The sequence below is a fragment of the Culicoides brevitarsis genome, chromosome 2, assembly GCF_036172545.1.
Source record: "Culicoides brevitarsis isolate CSIRO-B50_1 chromosome 2, AGI_CSIRO_Cbre_v1, whole genome shotgun sequence".
Lineage (NCBI taxonomy): Eukaryota > Metazoa > Arthropoda > Insecta > Diptera > Ceratopogonidae > Culicoides > Culicoides brevitarsis.
Genome location: NC_087086.1, coordinates 23,467,659 through 23,490,316, shown reverse-complemented (window position 1 = coordinate 23,490,316; position 22,658 = coordinate 23,467,659). Strand labels below are relative to the sequence as shown.

The 22,658-nt window shown below is 31.0% G+C and overlaps 3 protein-coding genes across 3 annotated transcripts; 2 read left to right on the top strand and 1 right to left on the bottom strand.

The window, feature by feature from the left end:
- The first annotated feature begins 1,848 nt into the window (after positions 1–1,848).
- LOC134828769 (uncharacterized) lies at positions 1,849–7,174 on the top strand. The gene is made up of 5 exons (XM_063841756.1): positions 1,849–1,930; positions 3,432–3,638; positions 4,782–4,948; positions 5,440–6,241; positions 6,660–7,174. The coding sequence occupies exons 1-5, from the start codon at positions 1,849–1,851 to the stop codon at positions 7,172–7,174; spliced, it is 1,773 nt and encodes a 590-aa protein (XP_063697826.1).
- Positions 7,175–9,168: 1,994 nt separating this feature from the next.
- On the bottom strand, positions 9,169–19,407 carry LOC134830814 (palmitoyltransferase app). The gene is made up of 8 exons (XM_063844397.1): positions 19,067–19,407; positions 16,941–17,306; positions 16,424–16,881; positions 16,203–16,357; positions 16,012–16,133; positions 15,467–15,635; positions 15,331–15,400; positions 9,169–10,181 (listed from the first exon to the last, which is right to left on the bottom strand). Exons 2-8 carry the CDS (start codon positions 17,096–17,098, stop codon positions 9,244–9,246), a joined length of 2,070 nt encoding a protein of 689 aa, XP_063700467.1. The 5' UTR covers positions 17,099–17,306; positions 19,067–19,407; the 3' UTR covers positions 9,169–9,243.
- A 725-nt stretch (positions 19,408–20,132) lies between these two features.
- LOC134830746 (cell death-inducing p53-target protein 1-like) lies at positions 20,133–21,507 on the top strand. The gene is made up of 3 exons (XM_063844318.1): positions 20,133–20,377; positions 20,605–20,951; positions 21,012–21,507. The coding sequence occupies exons 2-3, from the start codon at positions 20,605–20,607 to the stop codon at positions 21,121–21,123; spliced, it is 459 nt and encodes a 152-aa protein (XP_063700388.1). The 5' UTR covers positions 20,133–20,377; the 3' UTR covers positions 21,124–21,507.
- Positions 21,508–22,658: the final 1,151 nt, after the last annotated feature.

Here is a 22,658-nt window from a genome sequence, read left to right as displayed (position 1 = left end):
GTAATGAGTTTTTCGATGATCATCCTAAATTGAAAGCCTTGAGTCAAGTCTTGTCACTATCAGAGTATCCGGATATGGAAAAACGTATGCAAGATTCTTCGACGTCAGCTGTTCTTTTGCACACACTTGACTTTGTTTTATACAAAAATAAGGCAATTTATCGCAACAAACCTCTCTTAGTGGCATCGCAACACGTGATTGACCAGCAAATTACTATCTATTATCCAAATGACTCGTGCTTGAGGCATGCTTTTAATCATTTTCTGCGCGATATGACTAGTAATGGACTCATTTCTTACTGGGTGAAACAATATATTGATCCAATGTACCAAATGAAAGAACCGAAAACGGGACGCAATGAAGAAGATTTAGTTTTAACCAATATTCACTTGAGCGATGTATATTGTGCTGCAATGGTAGGATGGTTTTTATCAATTTTGGTATTTTTAGGAGAAATTGCGGTATCTAGAATGAATTTAGGCCGCTCCAAATAAAACTTTTGATTGTTACTTATTATTGAAGAATATTAAAATTAAAAAAAAAATCATAAGAAATAAATGTTAGAAAAAGTTGAAAAATAAGCTCCCTACCTAATTTTATGAAAAAATTTTTGGAATAAAATTATTTTGGAAATGAAAAAAAAATGAAACTTGAAAAATCATGAATAATATGATGAAATTTCAAATTTTTAGACCCACTATGGATTCTGAAGTGAGGCATAAGACCTTATTTTTAAGTTTTATTTTGAGCAACCTTTTAGTGAAACGACGTTTTCAAATGTAATATTTTCCTGAATCATAGACCCATTGCATGATAAAGCTTGATAATTGCACTTTATCAAAGGAAGTATATTTATTTCACAATATCGGTTTTTGCTCTAATTCTTCGCACTTAGAACAATACATAAAATATAATAATAAAAACACTTTTTTCAACTAAGCATGAAACATTCGCACCTTGGCTTTTAACACGACAACTTAAGAATGAAACTCACCATTTTGTGCCTTCTTGGCTTGGTAAGCCTCACTTTTGCCGCTCCCAGATACGAAGTTATTCAATCAGATGTTTCGGATGAAGGTCAAGATATTTCCGAGCCGCAAGGAAATATAATCCAATGGCAAATTACTATTGGATCTCCTACAAAGTTTAGAAATCTCAAGACATGTTGGATTTCATTTTGGATTGTTAAAGTCTGCACATTTGTAATTCCAGGCGAAAAAATTGATGTAACTTACCTATCATCGTAAAACTGTATTTATGATTGTCAATAAAATTCTGATGAAAAATACACATGTTTTATTCTACGATAAAAAAAAATTTAAATCCACTCCAAATGAAACTAAAAAATATAGTCCAAAAATGCCATAATTTCCAAATTTGAAAAGTTAAAAATTCAATGAGGCAAAATAAAGACTATTTTTATCAAGTTTTTTTATACGTATTTTTCGTGATAAGGTCGTTTAACGGATGTTTATTTATCTTACACTCCTCGTGATCCAAAACGGAAGCACGTGCGTTCCATGTCATGTGATGTATTTTTCTCTTCGTTACGATTCTAAAGTATAAAAAACCAAGAAATTGCATTAATTCGTATTATTCTTTAGTTGCAATAGTTACAACAACTTACTTTTCTTTTAAAACACGATGAAATTACTTTTATTGCTCCTTGCCATGGGATTTGTGTCAGCAGCCACACTCAGAAAAACGGACGAAGATACCATTTTAGACAAAAATGACCTTGAAAATATTAATGTCGATTCCTATACAATTATTCTAGGAACACCTCACCAAGATGCACTTTACCGTTGTTGGACTAAGATCTGGGTGGTAAAAATTTGTACCTTTATTATGCCTCAATCACTTGCAACCCTTGATACGCCCGACGAGGCTACTGATCTTAACGAAACGGAAACTTGCGATAAACTTGGTTGTGAGATTTTTTGCAAGAAAAACCATATGAAACGAGGAATCTGTCATAAAAAAGGATGTGAATGCGATTTTGAATGACTTCAACACACATTTTTATAATAATAATAATAAATTATCTAACTGAGAACTTTTAATAAATTACTTAGGGTCTCGCTAAATTCATTTTATACATTTTGCCCAAATTGATTTTTTACTCGAAGTGAATGTAGAAGGAGCAGAGTTTGTTTTTAATTAGTAGACAGAAGACGAAAAATTTTCAACAGAATTAATGGTCAAATAAACCCTACTTGTACACAAGCGAATTATTGATTAATTTATATTTTTAAATTTTTAAGAAGCTTATCCTTTATTATATTCCCAACTTAATGATTAACAAAAAGTCAATAAATTTTGGTCACGTGACTAAACTTTTTTTCATCTGAATTTCACTGATAAAGAAGCGAGTTAGCGTGTTTTAGAAGCAAGTTTATACATTTACAATAAAATTTACTTTTAGTAAGTATTATGTAAAATGGCTATTTTTTTTCAAAAATTAACAAATTACTTTTTTTCAAGTGTTTTATTTTCACCTCTCCATTTTTTCGACAAAATCGGAGGGGGTTGTGATAAAAAGAAATAATAAAATTAAATTGCCTTTTTATATTGTAAAAAATAAAAAATTGCCTATTACTAAGAAAAAAATCACCACTTTTAGAAAGAATTTGTTTGGATATATTCATTGATAATATGTTTTCCAGGGGATTTTTTTTACTTATCTATAATTCGTACAACACTGTAAATTTGATTTGACTATAAATTCTTCTGAAATTTCATCATTTTAAGTTAGTGTTCTGAGAATCTTCAAAGAGTCCTGATCAGTTACCTAAAAAAATTGTACATTTTAAAATGAAATTCTTACTTTTCACCATTTGCATAGGACTTGCGTCTGCTGCCTCGCTTTGGACCGTGAGTGACAACATTCTAGAATACGATATTCATGGCTGCATTACGTACAATGGGATACAAATATGCAATTTGGAGGAGTTGGACACTTTCAAAGAGATATCTGAACAATTGACCGTAGATTCAAACATTGGTGGGCATATTCATGGATGTGTCACAATAAAAGGGGTCCGTGTTTGTTTCATGGAAGCATCTACGAATGAGGAGGCTTTGAGTTCCTCAGTCGGTGTCCATATTCACGGATGTGTACGAGTAAAAGGAGTCAAAATTTGCTTCTTACAAAGCCTCGATAAATAGTTTGCTGATGCGTTTATTACTTTTCTATTAAAAATGTTTTAAAATCATAAATACCTAAATAATTTGTAAAATATATTTTTCAATTAAGTATTTTGTATGAATCATTGATGATTGCAAACTAACAGGAAAGAAGCTTAGATAAACCATCACATGACGTCTAAATTGTAAATAAAACTTACGAATAAATTGAATTGTTCTTCATTGTATTTCCATCTTTTATTTCGCGCACATTAAAATGCTGAAACTTCTCTTACTCATTTTAGGTGTGGCTTCTCTTGCCACGTCTTTTACACTACCCGCACAAGAGGTCAAAGACTTCACCAGTGATCAGACAAAATGGGAAATCACTATTCCCCCAGCTAGCTCATTGCATACGCTCAAAACTTGCTGGGTTCGCATCACTTTTATCAGATTTTGCACATTTGTCATTCCAGAAACTACAGAAGTTGGAATGGAGCCTTTAGACGAAAGTGAGACCTGCGATAAGTTGGGATGTCAAATATTTTGTTTGAGAAACCATTTCAAGAAGGGTGTCTGTCATGCGAAAGGTTGCGAGTGTGACTTCGAGTAAAATTTGTTTAAAAATAAAATTCTGGTGCAAAACATATGTTTTTTTTTATTTCAAAACTATAATTTTTCTAATAATCTTTTACAAAAAAACACGTGTAAAATATCCGAACGAATTTTCTATGAACAAAATAGTCGTTTCGCCGTGTTGGATGTCTTCAGCAAGTAAAAGATCGCTTAGATTTACAATACGTTGTAAGTACGACATTAAAATATATTATTTATTTATTTACGTTGTATGTTGGTAATAAAAAATCAGTTATAAAATTTAAAATTAATTTCCAAAATTTCTATCATTTTTGTCAGAAGCTACATTTTAACTTTGATACCTACAAGAAATTTTATTTAATTTAATTTTATTACTAAAATTAATCATGATAAATATAGATTTTCCTCTTCTGTAAGAAACTTTTTTCATAATTTGAATTCGTTTTTTTACTTTTTTTGTTTAGGACTTTTTTAAGTATTTTTTTAACGAATATAAAATTTATTTTAAAGGTTAAAAATTTCATTATGTAATTCTTTTTTTTTAATAGTTTTTTTTTGAAATGTTTTAATTTATTTATTTTATTCAAATTTTTTTAATTTTGAAAAATACGTTTTCCAAGAAACTCTAAGTACATACATTTGTACTTTTAGGACAGGTTTAGCTCGTAAGATCTACACCTGAGCATGCTATGACATTTTGTCATAGCGATCACAATAGGTCTTCGGTGATGCATCCTCAAACCTAACCTAAGTACATACCTATTCTGAAATGATAGAAAATACCATCTACAGAACTATGAGTATGCCTCGATATTAGATAATAAATAAAATGATGTAAGCATATTGTTTATCAAATACATGAATATCGAAAAAAAAAACAAAGTTTCCGTTCAAAGTCAAAGTCATCAAATGACTTTTCCTTCACGTGCTGCATCTTATCACCAACTTTTACAATAAAATTGTGATTCTTCTGTTTATATTCACACACAAGTCTTTCTGCTCTTCATCGTTAAGCAAGTACCAAACATTAATTAATATGAAATTTTTATTCTTATTAGTTCTGGGAGTGGCACTCGTATCAGCCAAAAGTATACCAAAAGAAGTAGAAGAGAAGGATGTTCAAATACTTTTCAACCCAAATGAACTGATGCCAAGTCAAACGATGCCTCTGATGGAAATTATTATTCCACCGGCTACTCCGTCACACACTCTTAAAACTTGCTGGGTCCGTGTTTGGGTCGTCAAGTTTTGCACGTTTGTCATCCCTGATCAAGGTCTAAACGGTGAAGATGACGATGATTTGTCTTCAAAAACAAATTTGTTTGAAAATTCATTTTAAAAAATAAAATAAAATTTCTGTGTGGGTTTTCTGATTTTTCTTTGACGAAAAACTTTCATTCAAAATTGCAACAATAGATGTCGATACTTAGAGTCGCCAATAGATTACTGCGCAAACTCCCATATAGATTTACAAAACAAATCACATACAAAACAATGTTGAGATATCCTTTTTGCGTACGTACGTGATGTGTGAGAAACAGAGAAAAAGCACAAAACAAAAATATTTTTGACAACAGTCTTCTAGATATGGCGGACAAGAAAGGATGTGTGCTATCAGAAGTGGTAAACATTTTGTTCCTTTTTCTCATTTCAAATAAAATTTTAATGAAGTTGTACTACTTGGAGTAAATTAATTTTGAATTTTTCCATTTGTAGTTGAGAAATCAGGTGCAGGAACGATTCGATCGCCTGAAACAAACTCTAGATATTCGTGAGAAAATTCTTTTGCGACAAATTGACGTTCTAGTTGGTCATCAAGCACATATGATGATTGAAAATATAGAATTTATTGCAGACAATGAGTTCGATATGCTGAAACGGATAACGTCTTTCGGGAAGTTTAGCATAAAACATTTCCAAATAAAGGACGATTGCATGGGAGTGGAGGAATACATTGACAAGGACCAGGACCACCACGAAGAATGCAAATCAATTGAACATCATCCTGGCAGTCATCGTCATTGTGTCACTGTGACAGAGCCAGCTAAACTGCCAAAAATGTGCCATATCGGAGACTTTCCTGGACCTCCACCACCTCCGTCGCGTCATAATCATGTCTCTTCCACGCATCCTCAACATCATGGCGGAGCTGCTTCCGAAAAGAATATCCACATTACCATCAACGACGACTTGCTGAATGACAAATCGTGTATCGATCTAACAACAACTACCACTACAACGCAAAACTCCCAAGAAATGTCGAGTGCAAGACACAAATTTGTAAAAATATGTGAGAATGACGGCGTAACGGCAGAAGCAGCAGGTTGTATGGCAGGCAGTGGCCAAAGTAGTAGAAAATCGAAACAAAATAAACAACAACACACAATTTCAATAGCAACAACCACACAGACATCGACACAAACCGAACCGCACCATCATCCACCGACACCAGCAAGCTCCCATCATGCACACCACCAACATGGAAATGGGCCAGTGGGTCATAAACATTCCTCAATAGGTAAGTTACTTCCACACTTTTTCCATTAAACTATCGTTGACAAGGCTATTCAAGAAAATAATGAACACAAGATTCCATTTGAAGATTTGAAAATTCAATGAGGCATTTGAACATTAGGGATAACTTTTTTCATAATTTTTCACGAAATTAAAAAAATATATTACTAAATTTTTTTTTTTAGCAAAATTAATATAAATATAAAATTTTTATTATTTTCTTCCTCTAAATTTAATAAGAATGAATATAGACTTTGAAGAACAAACATCGATAAACGGTCAAAAATTGTTTAAATTGAGTCATTTTGTATGAAAATTTATTTCAAAACCCTTCAGTCAAATTTAAGACAGAATTTTCGAAAAAAGTTAAAGCGGCCTCAAGTTCACAATTAAAATTTTCTTTTCTTTTATTTTATTTTCAGACAACAACAACAAAGTACTGAAAAACATTTCAAACCTTACTATGACAAATGCAAATGGAACTATTAATTTGCGCAACATTTCAAATTTAACGATAAATAACGGCAGTGCGTGTAATCGTTTCAAAGTGGACAAAGACCATATGCACTACGCAGATAAGCACTCCTCCAACTCCAATCCAGACACTGATCCCCGTTGCGGATTCTACGACAGACTAATTACGGAAAACAAACATTTGCAATACAAACTCATGCAAAATGCATTTGGAACGAAGGTTTGCAGTACTCCTTCCATTCACGACTCCACATTGCATACTCCGGGTCATGCCGATATGTGTCCTAGCCAAAACAATCTTCAGACAGCGATGGAAGACGCAAGTAACAAACAAACAACAAACACCAATAACAATGAACAACCAGTCCAGGTGCAGCAATGGCTGAAACAAATAATCTACGAGACAGAAACTGAACCGATTATAAATTCGGAGTTCATGGAGTATATCAACATTCAACGTTAAAAGTAACATATTTGGAGTTGTAACAAATTGTGAATCCTATTTACACTAAAAACGAGCGATTTAAGTCCGAAAATTACGGTAAGAGCTATAAATCAACAGTATTCAGGTTTCAACTGTAACATAGAAAAATTTTAAATTAAATCAAAAAGTCAAAAATTGATTAGTGACGGGACAACTTTGTAACTTTTTATCAAGTGGTTAATTAAGACGTTCAAAGGAAAATACGCAACGAAACTTTTTCACAACAAATTATTAATTCGTGTCACTTCTCACGTGACAAAGATGAATTAACAAGAAAACACTTTGTGATAGATAAATAAATGAAAAAGTTTTGAATACGTTGACTGAAGTGTTCCACAAAGCCGTTCATCCTTTTTATACAAAAAAAAAACAGAACAACAAGAATTCAATGTTAATTGTATTTATGTCACAGAGTCACTACAAACAAACATATTTTAACTATATACATACTATATATCGAAATAAATAGATGTCTAAACAAATAAATAAAACCAACAAAGAAACGTATCACTCTCATGAATAAAAAAATCAAATAATCAATATTAATAGACATTGAATCCAGCAAACATGAATAAATGAATATCTTTCTATAGAAAATTCGAAAATATTTTGAGATTTCATTGCAAAAAAAAAAATAGAGAGTGAAGGATGCAGAGCACGTATAAAGCAAAGAAAAAGATTCGGAGAAAAAATTGGAACAAATTCTGAGCTTATTAGCGTTTTATTATTACATACACTAAAAATATAAATGAATATTATCTTTAAATTTTGAAATCACGTATTTCACTTTCTTTTATAATTTTTTAAGATACATAGTTTATAATAAACTTTATATGAATGAACACAATGATATTTTCAATATTCATGAAAAACTTTATACTCGAAACTTCTTCTAAAATTTATTCTCATAAGAAAGAAAATATTTGAAAATTAGGCTAAAATTTTGACAAATGCGCTTTCATATTTTATAGCTTACGTACACAAATATCAGAAGAAATATCAATATTATACAAGTAGAAGCGATTTTTTGATAGTCCGACTCAAAAAAGAAACAATTGTTTGAATATTGCGTGATTGTTATAAAAGAAAATACAAATTTCGTTATTTTGATGGACGTGTCTATAGTGTTATACATAAATGTAGTTTGGAAAAGGTAGAGGAAATATAGAAAGTTTGTTACACCTGAAGGGAATTGTCCTAGTATTATTAAAAATATTTAATTGTCCCATTCCATGAGCACTAATTTCTAAGTCATGTTTATAAGAAATTAAAACTGATTACAAAAATATGATAAATTAATTATAAAGAAATTAATTGACTAAATTATACATAATTAATAACATAATAAGAATATCCTCTAAATTAATGCGATTGTAATGAGGATAAATAAAGGAAAATTGAATTATTCAAATATAAATAAAACGTAGCATATTTATTATTTAGAGGTATAAAGCCAAAGAGTTAATTGATAACAAGGTAAGAAATATTTGATCTAAATTTATGGAGAAAAGAAAGCAGACACGAAGGATATTTATTAAAAAGGGTTTATCCTTTTTATTTATATTACATCATAGGTAATTATTTTTTGAATTTTTTATTTACCTAATTTGCTTCAAAGATCTGTATTTTTGTTGATACTTACCGTTTATATTTTAGCTGTACAAACATATTTTATATTAATGTAAATAAATATAGGGAACAAACACTTTGCCAATGAAGGGAAATACAATTAAATTTTTTTGAATGTCCCTTCTACTAGAAATTTGAATTGGCCGCAAATTGGCTTGAAAATACAAGTCAAAACCCAATACAAAGCGAGATGGCTCATCCGAATAAAACTTAAAAAAAATTTACTTTAGTAAAATGTTAATGAAAAGTTAAAAAAATTGTTTGTAAATTTGGTAAAACGTTTCATTTAGAGCGGCTTGAATAATTTAAAATAAAAATTAATAAGATATTTATAAAAATGAGTTTATTCAAACTAAGACATATTCATATTTATTTAACTTATGCAAACTTAGAATAACAATGAGCTAACAGAAGAAATATTAAACAATAGCAGCTGGCTTAACAAGACAGGATTGTGAATTGTTGCCGATACTACTAGCACCGTCTAAATCACTTGCATTGCCCACGCTGCTACTTGTGGAAATGCTATTGGTTGCATTATTGTTACATAATAAATTACTGGGGCTTTGTAGCGCCATTGTGGATGGTTGAAACTTCGTTGTGCCCGTAACTGGTGTGAAACCTGAGAGATGATGCGTCGATGTGACATCGATTTGCGTCGTCACTGAAGACGAGGAGGTGCTTGTATTATTATTGTTAATGTTACTTAAGCTACTATTGGTAATGGGATGTAATGTGATGAATTCCGGTGATGAGGTTGGACGTGTTTGTATGAACGACGATTCGTGATCTTCGTGATCGCTTACAGTCATCACATCGTCTTCCTCGACATCGTTTCGATCGAGATCGTCATCCATTTCCATTACTTCGTGCGTGTCTGGATTGACGACACCTCCGCCGCCATAACGTGACGTTGGGCCACTTTTCAAAAAGATATCGATGCTTTCGTGCATCTTCTCCTCGATATTTGAATAAACGTGTAATGATGGATCATTTTTAATTAATTCAAGTGCCATCAATTGTGGCTTCAGGGGACCTGGCATCGGTTGCAATCGACTACTGCCGTTGACAGGCAGCACATTGTTGTACAAATTTTCGGTAAAATTTTGGCGAAGCAATGATCGACTACTTGCCGGATGGTGAATTTGAACACTATTATCAATTGCTAAACTTAAACTATTACTATCATTACTGCTAACTACTAACTCTGGACTGTTCAAGGACTCGTCTGTGGGTGTGAGGGGTGGTAATGGCGGCGGGGGCGGTCCAATCTGTTTTAGTCGTTGTTGAATACTCGTTGATGACGTTGACAGTGGTTGCTCATTTTCGACTAAGGCGATCACACTTCCAGAGTTATCTGCAAAATAACAAAAAAAAAAGTAGGAAATGGGAATAAATCATACAAAAAAATACATACATGCAAAATAAGAAAAAAGAAAACTGAGATGAGATATAAAAAGCATATCAAAAAGCTCAAAAAACATAGGATAATTTAATGTAAATTTATTCTGATTGTAATTTGATTTGAATAAACCAAATTAAATTAGCTCATTAATTAATTGACAAGCAACTCAACTAAAATTACTCAATGAACTTGATTTAAGATGACTTCTGATTAGTAGTACCTTTAATTCGTTAGCCTGGTTAAGAGCTAAAAACATAATATTTCAAAATGAGCAAATCTAAGAAACAGTTTTTTCTATTACTGCTTATTATAACTGATACATGCTCATTAACAGAACCTTTTTGCTCACAATTTGAAACGATTCAGTTATCGCTAAAGCAGAATTTCAATTCAACGTCCCGTTTGGTCGAAAGTCAAAAAGATATCGGAGACAAAATTTCCAACATGGAAGCGTGTTTGGGACAAAAACTCGAAAAAATCATGGACAAAATCTTTTCTACGACAAAGAAAGAAATTATTTGTCCCAACAACATGCTATGCCTAGATCCGATTGACAAAAAAACTGGAAGACATCTCGGTTGCTACGAGGATAACAGACTCCAAAGAATTTTCAGAGGATACGTGACCAGAATGAATTTTAATACGAAAGACAATTGCATTGACATTTGCTTGGAAAAGAGATTCGTATATGCGGGAACAGAAGCTAGTGACTGGTGTTTTTGTGGTAATTCGCTGCCTGCATTGAAAAAACGGCTGAAAGACGATCAATGCTTCCGTGAGTGTCCTGGGAATTTCAAACAACATTGCGGTGGACCATTAGCTATGAATATCTATGAGACTGGAATTAGAGGTGAGCGAAAAAAAGATTAAAATAATTTCGTTGTTGTATTTGTTTTGTTTTTTTTTTTTTGACATGTAGAATATCGTTTTGGTCCAGAAGGAAACCGCATTGGAGAGTCTGCTACAGCGTCTCGTCAGGAGATTGTCCTCAAATATGATTGTGAGCGAAAATTATACGACTAGGTCAAAATAAAACAGGTGTTTTGTCAGTTTTCGAGGTTTAAAAAAGTCTAAGAATTGAAATGAATTTCCCTGAATTAGATTAGGATCTATAAAAAAATTCAAATTAAGCCAAATTAGTTTTTTTTTTAATTGAAATTAATCAAAAATTAGTACATTCAAAATTTATTCATGATTTATTAAAAAATTTCCGAGCATCGTGCTTCATTTTTCGTTTTGATTGATTGGAAAAATATGTAATATTGGTTTAATAAAAGACACAAAAATTAGTTATACTACAGCTATTAAACCATAAAATTGAAAATGTATCAAATTAATGTTATAAAAATAATTCTAAATATTGTGTACAATCAAACGAAAATGGTACAGAATAACAAAAGCATGCAAAGGTATTTTGTGTTTAACGAAAAACCATTAAATTAAAGTTCAAGTTTTATAAAATGATTAAACCATGGGAAGTTGTTAAGAATTGTTTTGCTTTTTTTTCATTTTCATTTTTTTCATTTGAAAAAAAAACGATATTAAATCGTTCCAATATACATGATATTCTTAATACATATTTTCCCCTTCACAAAATTCCCATTAAAATCAAAAAAGGAATTGATGTATTTAGGTTTCATATCCGGAAAATTTAAAGTGTATATCGGTGTCGGTATTGTCGGAATTAAACTTTAAATTATTATTTTATTATATTAAACAACAACATTATTAAACCATGCAGTAGAAACAGAGTTCAACAATATTTTCACAAGTGTCTAGGTAAAAATAAATTGCGGTGCAATAACAAAATAACTGAAAACATGTTGTGAAACTAAAAAAAAACTTAAAAGGTCAATGAAATTCAAAATTTCAAGTTTCTATATAAATAAATGATATAACATTACGTAAATACAATTTGTGCTAATGGAGGAGCCAGGTACATTTATCGACCAAATGCGTGTTGCCATTTTAATGTATTCTTAGAAAATTACTTCAATTGATCAAATAAACAAATATAACTATTTTTGGTTGTACCACTTCCCGAAAAAGTATTTTCTACTGGTACCTAATACAAAATATTCAGGATTCTACACAAAACTATTATAAAAATAGAAAAAAGTTATTTTTTTATGAGTTATACCTATTCAATAAATAATGACCATTTCGAGTTATGAAACTTTTGTTCTGGAACTTTGAATCTAGCTTTTGAAATACGGGAGGTAGGGGCATTTGAAATTTTCAAAAAACGTGTTTTTTAGTGCTCTTCTAAAAAATTTTTATTTTTGATCTAAAAAATTCTAAAAAATATCCACAAAACGCGTAAACGTCTGTAGTTTCTAAAAAGTATAGGTTCATTGGGGGTATCTTGACTAAAACAGGCCAAAAGGGGGGTCAAACTGGAAAAAATGAGAAAATTTGTCAAAAAAATTTGACAAATGTAATAGGTTATGTATAAATATAATGATTTTTGATTCAATTCAATCGATTTTCTCATTTGGATGTCGATATAAAAAATTATATTTGTTTTATATTAAATCCATTAAAATTATACGTTTATTTAAAACTATTTTTAATCAAAATTTACAATAACACTCAAAAATATTTATCTACTAATATTTTTACATTTATTTTCTAGAAATAAGCAACAAGCGAGCAAGCTAAACTTTTGTATTAACTTTTTTTCACCCACCTTAAATTACTTTATAAGAGGAAAAGAGAGATAAAACATAAAAAAGACGTTACAGAAGGCTTATGTCCAGACGAACACTTGAAGCCCAAGAAATTTTTAAATACCGTATCACTAATTTTCTTCAAAACTAAAAAATGTTTTAAAGGAGCTTTGAGTAATATGAAAAATAAATATTTTTTTGTGATCGTGTTTTATGTGTAAAAATGTTTAAAGAAATAACGAAAAAGTTTTAATGGGATTTGTTAGATGTGTTGATGTTTCACAAAATAAATTTCGGTTACAAAATTAAATAAAGTAAACAATAAAAACAATTTTGCTTTCAATCCCTTAAGTATCCACTTTAGAGAATTAAATAAAATGAATATTAAAATATAAAAAAATGTAGGTAACCTTAAAAAAAATAATTTTGAAACACATTCATTAATATAACTTTTTACTTTTATATTCTTCTCTCATTAATTGTCCTTTATTTATCAATTTTATTGATTTTCATGCATGTGTTTGGTATCAATGTTATAATAAATAATTTAATAGTTTTTTTTTGTTTTATCACAATTTATAAATATTTTCGCAGTTTTGTTATATATATATATATATTTTAATATTTCAATAAACATCAAAAATGTTTATTTTTTTGAAACATTGATAAGCGTAATTTTATTATTTCTTACATTTCATTGTTAATGTTTAATATTATTGTTTCATTGTAACTTTAATTTTTTTTCAACTTTTTTAAGTATTTCTTTTTTTGAATATATTTTGTACAAAGATTTTTCTGAAATACATAGCTTTTTAATTTACACATATTTTTTTTAGATTTTTTTTATAAATGAGTATTTAAATGCAAAAAGAAAAAAATAAAAACAACAAAGAACCTGATTAAGAATTATAAGTACAAATTGGTTGAACGACAGTAAAAAATTCTTTAGATAAAGTTTTCTTTTTGTGGATCATATTGTAAATTTAATATGCACAATAACCTTCAGTGGCGAATTTAATTATTCAAAAATTTTATGGATTAATGATTTAAAAAAATATTATTTAGAAAACAATATCATATTATATTGTAACAATACAGAATATTGGGATTTAAGTCCGAGACTTTCAATTTTGAAGATTGAACAAAACAAAGCTTATTGTTGCTGGAAGCATTTTTTTTTTGGTTTTACATTCTTAAGGGTATTTCCCTCTGCCGTTCGACATCCTGATTCACATTATGTGTTTTAAATTTATGATTTTTTGTTGATTTTCTTGAAATCCTCGTTTAATAAAGCTCATTTTTTTGTTTTTGATTTGTATTCATTTTAAAAGGGACTCTGATTGATCTTCTTCTTTTATGTTTATAAAAAAGAATCATATAGAATTTGATATAAAGTTAAAAACAATTTAAATTGGTAACATTTTTAATGACAAAAAAAAATATTTTATAAAAAACGCAAAATATTATATTATTTCTATAAGAAAAATTGGAAAAAAAAATTTTATTTGTTTTGTATTGAAAAAAGAGTATTAAAAAAAAAAATTTAAAAACTGATATAAATAAATATAAAGATAGATAAAACATTTTCATGTTGAGTCCCTTTTAAAAATGAAGTATATGCTATGTTTCATTAATCCCGTCTTCATTTATTGCATTCAAGTCATAGTTTAACGTTGTCTGATAATCATAAACGTTTGAATGGCGATGATGCTTTTTTCTATTAACATACGGACTGTTTGGATACTTTTGAACAAGAGTATTTGAATCGCGTCGATAACCTTTCTTTACACTACTATTATGCGACCGATGTGACTGGTACTTTTTGCTGTTTCGCAGCATTGGTTCGCATTCACTGCCTCTCTGCAAATGTGTCGCTACAATATTGTTGTTGTTATTATTATGATAGAGTGAGTTGTCGAACTCATCAAAATCACGGTCACTGTACGCACTATTTTTGTGTGCGTACACTTTGGAAGAGGACGAAGCACGCGACGAGTCACGATAATTTTCGCTGTTAGCGGTACATTGACCCATGAAAGGGACGCCCCGGTTTTTCTGATATAAATAACGTGGCAGCGTATTGAGGGGATAATTATTTGAGTGACGACGATGGGAGCTGCTGCCATCGGTGTCTGTGCCACTGCCGCTACCACTAGACAAGTTGGCGTTCATTGAGTTGTAGCTCGTTTGAGGCGTATAATAGGAATAATTGAGAGGCAGTGTTCCGGGAGTGGGACTCGTTTGAACCATATTGTTATTAATGGGACTTAGCATTGTTTGCGTATTTGTCGTAGCGGTTTGGATTGTTGCTACAATCGAGGGTGCTTTCGTTGTTGCTGATGATGAAACCAGATCTTGACCGGCAGACGAGGATGCGAGCATTGTTGATGCGGATTTCTTTATTTTAAATGAAGAATTATTGGGAAACTTACCGTTGCTTTGTAGATTGTCATAACTTCTTTGTCTATAAACGCCTGCTGCATTATTCAATGATGGATCAATCTGAATCAGGCAAAACAAATTTAGCATAAGATTTACAGAAATTTCAAATTAAAAAAAATATCTTACCTCCAAATTATTATAAGGCTTATTAATATCATTAACGGCACCATGAACATTCGGAATACCAAATTTATTGTTACTAAGCGGCTGCACGAGCATTGGCACTTGCGATTGAGCAGCACACTTTGAGTCACATTCAATTTGAAGTCGTTCATCATCTGTTACTATCCCTCGTCTAAAAATACAGAATTTATATGCATTTCCTACAGTGTTCTAAAAGTTTTTCTTTTTTCGTGTTTTCTCCATGATTATTGTTCAAAAACGATGTTGAGGAAAATATGAGTTTTGAAACAATTTTTTATTTTTTTTGGTCCTTTTACCGTTTAGTTCAAATAGCTACATTCTAAATTTTTACCATTTTTAACGTTTTTTTTTTTATTTTAAAACTCAAATTCAATAGCGATAGAAAACAATCGAAATTGAACAATATGTATAAAAATAAAAAACTAGGTACATAAAAAAATTTTGAAAAAGTAACGCGAAAGAAAAAATGTTTTTTTAATGTTTTTTTTAAATGCTTATTGTTTATAAGCCACTTAGAAGATTTTTACCTGTTTATCAGTGATGGAGAAATGGGTCCACATAATATATGAAAACAATTCAGACATATATTTCCGTGAGAATATGGATTGACACTCTGTTGTCCATTCTTTGAAGAAAATGATCCTTTTATCTAAAAATACAAAAAAAAAATACTAATTAATTGTCTTTAATAAAACAAAAATTTATACTCAAAACTTACATCTTCATTTGTTGTTTGGTCACTACTTGTTAAGTACGTGTGAAAGCCTGCCAAACCAATAACGGACCACACCGAGAAAAAGCAAATCGTAGCTACAATCACGCTTGTTGGAGTCTCTTTGATTACCGTAACTACAGGCTCATTGGCTTTTGTAACTGTTGAAGGAAAAATTTATAAATTTTAGCCCAAATTTTACGTTAAAATAAACGAAGGATACTCACGTAGTATGATGTGTGTCATTGCGCAAGAAAAAATGAATACAGCTAAGAATGCAAGTGATACGATAAACATGTAGAAAAACCTATAATTGCGTTTTCCTACACAATTTCCGACCCAGGGACAATGATGGTCAAAACGTTCCACACAATTATCACACAAACTGCAGTGCGATGCCCTTGGCGGTCGGAATATCTTGCACGTGAAGCAATATTTCAGTTTTACCACTTGTCCCTTCACGTACACCTCTTTAACGCGTGGCGGTGGGCGATAGGTCGGACTGTTTAACGAGTTTGGCACCTCGATTTGTTTCTCGATTTCAGCAGCTTCTTCGGCAGACGCACGTGGAATGACACCCGGATCACTGAACGACGTCCGAAAGAGAGCAATCATGACAAATACATACAAAATTCCGCCAACAATCGGTATGGCGGGTGTGATGGTTTGCGCAAGAAATGGGCAGCTGACATGGGAAAATTTTAGTACTTCAGAAAAACAATTCTAAAATGACTTTATACTCACTCAAAGGCAAAAAATAGTCCACTGGTGCCAGTTATTAAAAATACTGTTAGGCAAAAAACTGTCGTGTTTGGTGCTGTCATCAAATATCCATTACAGTAAAATTTATTACGACCCGGAAACACTTCCCAACGTCGTGTCACTTTGCTGTTTCGCGTCATTTTATGTGTTTTGCAACTTATTAATTAAGGGGTAACAAAATTGATTGTTGCCAGGACTTTTAAGGTTTTTTTGTGTAAAAATCGGCTTTTTGATTTTAAGTAGAAATGCGTTCAACTTGCAAATTTTGGAGTGTGAGATTTAGGATAATCACATCAGTATTTTTTCGGTTAAAGGTTTCTGTGTTTTTAAACGTTTATGAAATTTTATCTGGAAGAAAAAAAAAAATGAAAAATTAGCATTCTAGGTATAAAGAAAAAAAACTTGTTGAAAAAAAGTAACTTGTAAGAGTCGAAAAATAAACATCATTTAAAATTCCTTTTCAATTATCAGTTTTCATACAAAAGAAAGCGCAACTATGTTTAAACTTTTTACAACAACATTCGTGAAGGAGCTAAACATTTTCAGGTCAAGGTGTTTTGATGTCAATGAATAAAAATCTTGTTTATTTTTGGAAAATTTACAAGATATATTTTCGATCTCCAGACGAATAATTTAATATTTTTTTCCCAGCAGGATTTTGTTGAAAGAGGATTTTTTTTGTTTTGATCTTTGCATTGAATTAATTTTAGTTCATATTATTTTCAACTTTAAATTTTAATTAACTTAAAATTTTTGTAATTTTAAAAATAATGCTATTTTATGTAACATTTTTTTTTCTCTGATTGTTTCAATAAAATCCAACAAAATTTGACATCAATAAATTTAATCGCCTAAATAACAGAATTTACTAAAATTATGGTGTCCTTATAAATAACGCAAACACATTTTCAATCTACGCCACTTTTAGCTAATTAACGTCTGTTGTTTACAATACTTAGGCCATTGTTTTCTTTACACTCGTCCAAATCTTAATCTTTTGGTATTTATCAGTTGTGTCCTAATTGGCTCATGCTTTATCACAATTGTCTCAAAGTGATGGTCTTAAATGACATAAAGGACAGGATATTGATTTTTCCTTTGCAAAAAAAAAAACGTAAGTGCTTTATAAAATACGGTCAAATGCTTAATTTTTTTTCACAACCATGCACGAATTCGGACGAGTCACGTGAAGTTTTAGTTTCTTGTTTAGTTTAGTGTTTTTTTTTGCCAGTACTGTCGATTGCCAAGAAAGAAAGCATTTACAACATGTGTAACAACAACATTGCAATTACTTACTAACGATTCACCGACCGCCGAATACTACTGACTATAAATAAAAGTGAGTGTGTGTAATGACCCAGAAAGACTTGACCTATTTCGGAAACGCAGTGGGAAGTCAAATTCTTTCTTGTGAGATTTTCTCTGATTTTGCGACGGCGATGAACACAATGTTTTCACTCAAATGCAGTTGGTATGAAAATGAACCACTTTTCGCGTTGATTGTTTATATTTTTTCCGTATTATTGAGCTATTTGCATATTATATTGATGCCGTAATTTTGTGTAATCTGTTTTTCCTTTTGTAACGTCATAAGCTTTAAAACTTTAATTTGATCAATCACACAAATCAAGTGGCCATCGTTTATTTATAGACTTTGAAATCGCGCCTCGACTCACATATGGTGATTTTGTGTTCTGATAAGATATGAGCGATAAGAAAGCACCTAACGTTAATGTTAAACAATGATTTGCAATTAAATATTGATGGACTTTCGTCGATTGATTACGTCGATTACTACAACGAAATGTCATAAAAAATAAGTTTCAGAACCATTTTTTGCGGAGAAGACTTTGCATTTTTTTGTACTTGATTTAATGTATCAAATATCTTCATTGTACGGAACTTCCTCTCGTAATTTGAGATAGCTTCTTAAATATATATAATTTAAGAAAAATCACAAGTTCTTTAACTGAATCGTTAATATGTTTAAGTAAGCGTAAATTAAACAAAACGTATGTATGTTGTTTATATTGAGTGAGACTCTGTTCAGTTTTGAAGATATATACTGTGTAAAATGACTCTACAAGGCCAATAAACATAACACTCACCTGCTTTCTTTTCTTAAAATGCATAATAGGTAATCCTCTGTGTTTTGTGTCAAAGGGTTTTAATTCATTTGTTCTATTAACTTTACTCCACGAACTATCGAGAGACTCTTACTGGTTATTTAACATTATTTTTCACATAATTTCCATGCCACCATTTTTACGTGCTGAGCCCACACCAACTTAAATTGCTAACTTTTCTCTTATTCTATACATTTATTGCACATTTTTAATACAAATACGAAAAAAGCTGATAGCTGTAACAATTAAATACTAATTTTCAGCTGCTTCCTGGACGAGGATTAAGTGAATAATTTAGGCTTTTGCAGCGTAACAAATCTCTCCAAAACAATTTTTGACGTATAAATTTATAATTTGCTCTAGTGCCAAAAATCAGTGCATTACTCACGGTCAGCAGTCTGTCTGTTTGTCTCTTCTTTCGTAACAATGTTAGAGATGTTATTGACCCATCTTTTTAAAACATTTTAATACAGCCAGGACTTTCCTTTGTAATTATTGATGCCTGTTTTACAAAAATAATAAACGTTAAATATATTATTTTTGACGAAATGCACGATAGTGTAAATTGTATGAAAACTTTCCATCAGCTGTTCAAGCTGAAATCGCTACGCAACCAGGGCGTTATTCATTAAGGACCCGAAAAATGTTTGATGAAGAAGGGAAGAGATACGTAAGAAAGTACGACGTCGTACTCTAAAAGATTTTCTGTTTTTGAGTTTATTGATCTTAATTTGCTTTTTCAATTGAGATTTTTTTTTAAATATTTCACGAGTTTCAATTAAAATTTTATTTAAATAATTTTCAGCGTGATTTCGTAAAAAAAAAGAAAAGGACTTACTCAAAAAGTACACCGTAAATTTTGATGGGTCGCTTTTATAGAGGGATTAAGATCCAAAAATATCATTTTTTATCCGTCAAAATATTTTGTGATACCTTTTAAATGGAATTGGAGAGGGTGTGGATGGAAAACTTGCTTAATGAATGGGCCCTGTTGATATGATGCAATAATTTATCGTTTTCACTCGTCTCGTATGTATTAAGAGATCGAATCAGCAGCTGGCAATCTTTAAAAATAGAATTCCTTATTTGATTGAATTTTATCCAAAATCCAAAAACGCATCAAAACGAGCATTTATCTTGGAAATTAGTGCCTTCGACACAGCCTTTAGTGTCAGCGAGAGTGTATCGTACTGCGGTGTTTCTAGTCCAACGTGAATTGTCAACAAAAGTTTAGGAATATTTTGCCAGATATTTGAAGATTGAACCTACACAAAACTTGTAGAACATTAGAAGGTAATACAAAATGGTTTTAGAAGATGATTTTCGTAAAATCCAGTTGTGTTTCAAATAATTGATGAAAAGAAGCTAGATAGTCTCATCTTCTTTATCTTACTTAGAGTACATATTTATCTATTGTCTATGATCCAATACAAAGCTTATGCTAAACTACGTGTTGAATATACACACTACGCATAAATTATAAAGGAAGGTCAGTAAGTTTCTTGCATATTACTTTACAGATGAGCAAAGTGCCACCATCCGCTCCCGTCTCTCCGTCGACAATTCCAGCAGCGCCGCCCTCGTCCGGTCCCTACTATGGATTCACGACACCGTATCCCAGTCAGCCGTTCCAGAATCAACCACCACCGACATATGCGCAAGCAGTTGGTGGTGTTCCACCTGCGGCCCCTTTCACGCCCCAACAACAGTCACTGCGGCAACAACACATTATCACGACCGTCGTTCCACTGGGACTCAATCCCACACACATGATTTGTCCACATTGCCAAAAGGAAATGGAAACAAAAGTCCAGAGATCGCCAAAAGTTGCCGCATATTTGGCAGGCATGCTAATTTGCTTGATGGGGTGAGAAAATTATTAATAATTAATTTAAAATTTAATCTTAAATTTAATATTAATTTTTAGATTGTTTTGCGGATGCTGTCTGATCCCTTGCTGCTTCAATGAATGCATGGCCGTACATCACTATTGTCCATATTGTGACAGTTTCGTTGGACGTAGTTCCAAATCATTGTAAAAAAGTTTACAAATAATCAGTACTAACACACCAACTGAGCTAGTACCTACATAAAAGTAATTTTAACGATAAATTATATTGATCCCGGGTGTTGGATTCTTCCATAATCACAAAAACTTGACGGAAATATTAGTTGGTTTTTTTGGAACATGTTTGAAACTCTGCAAACTCGAATCAAATAACAAAAATCTCATATTTGTCCCGTTAGGGTAGTCCAAAACCCTTTTCTTTTTCGCGTTACATTTTTTATGTTTCAGAAAACACTCTTAAAATTATTTAATTTTGAATCATTTCTTATGATTTATGTTTTTAAAACTTGATTTTTACTTTCAAAACTACCAAAAGAAAACCATAATTGAATGGTAAACGCACAACTTCGAATCAGATATTTATTAAGAAAAAATATTTCAAAACCAACATATATGTTTTTTATATACCTCATGATACAAATGATGAGGAAAGAAACACGAAACAAGAAAATTTTTTGGAACACCCTAAGCTAAAGGGAATACTAAAGCCTTTTTTCTGTTTATTTTGCATCCTCAATGTGCCTTTAATTTATTAAAAAACAAATCACACTTATGGAACAAATTACACAATACATATGTGCCTTAAAAATGTGCAGCTACTTGAGCGCAATTAAAAATTATTTACTCGAAACTAATAGTGGCTTCACTAATATTTTAACAATTTTATGAATTAACAATACTATTAATAAATTGTAGTTTATAGAAATTTTTAATATAAATGTCCTTAGATATTAACAAGATTTATTTTAGTTTTTGAAAAAAAAAATAATTTTATATATTTAACAACAAATTAAAAGAAAATTGTAAGATGTGTAATACTGCAAATAATGAAAATAAATTGGAATTAATGTTGAATAACAAGATAATAAAAAAAGATCTTTTTATTTTTTTCTTAAAAATATGAGAGAATCGAACATTACTCGATTCATGAATATTTTAGTTACTTTGTTTACTCACCATATTTATCGTGACATTTGAAAATTTTTTGAAGAAGGCACCTGTTGAGAAACTTTATTAATACATATGATTGAAGCTTGAAATAAAATATAAATGATATGGTTGAATATTTTGAAGGCATGCCGATCACTTGTCAATCACGAAACAAAATCAAAGAAAAAGATTACTCTGACCATGAAATAGACAGGTACAGTTTCTAGTCAGACCGTAATTACAATGCATAATTTATGTTTTATATTTTAAATCCCTTTGCTGGCATTGGTTCCTTTAAAAAGGAGAATTAGATGTGAAATAGCTTCATTAATTAGTCGCGTCTCCACAAGTCACGATGGAAAATACATTTAATTTTTTGGGAAAATTGCTCTATAAAATCATGGGAATAGACTTGTTTAGTCCCAATCGCAATGAGAAGAAAAAACTATTGGATCATGCAAAAACAATTATAAGTCTGCTTATTCAATTGTCATCTTTGACCTTACAGACCTATTACCTGATCATAAATTTGAACAAGAATTCTTTGGAAAAGTTACTGCTTTGTTGCACATTGCC

What these genes read in the sequence shown, in the direction of transcription:
- LOC134828769 (XM_063841756.1), top strand. Translation starts at nt 1,849, where the DNA reads ATGCCTCAATCACTTGCAACCCTTGATACGCCCGACGAGGCTACTGAT. An exon ending in AACTTGCGATAAACTTGGTT is followed by an intron (nt 1,931 to 3,431) that starts GTGAGATTTTTT and finishes TACTCATTTTAG; the next exon opens with GTGTGGCTTCTCTTGCCACG. An exon ending in TCATAAACATTCCTCAATAG is followed by an intron (nt 6,242 to 6,659) that starts GTAAGTTACTTC and finishes TTTTATTTTCAG; the next exon opens with ACAACAACAACAAAGTACTG.
- LOC134830814 (XM_063844397.1), bottom strand. Translation starts at nt 17,098, where the DNA reads ATGACGCGAAACAGCAAAGTGACACGACGTTGGGAAGTGTTTCCGGGT. An exon ending in TCTCCATCACTGATAAACAG is followed by an intron (nt 15,636 to 16,011) that starts GTAAAAATCTTC and finishes CTGTATTTTTAG; the next exon opens with ACGAGGGATAGTAACAGATG. An exon ending in TGACAATCTACAAAGCAACG is followed by an intron (nt 10,182 to 15,330) that starts GTAAGTTTCCCA and finishes GTTATTTTGCAG; the next exon opens with ATAACTCTGGAAGTGTGATC.
- LOC134830746 (XM_063844318.1), top strand. Translation starts at nt 20,605, where the DNA reads ATGAGCAAAGTGCCACCATCCGCTCCCGTCTCTCCGTCGACAATTCCA. An exon ending in ATGCTAATTTGCTTGATGGG is followed by an intron (nt 20,952 to 21,011) that starts GTGAGAAAATTA and finishes ATTAATTTTTAG; the next exon opens with ATTGTTTTGCGGATGCTGTC.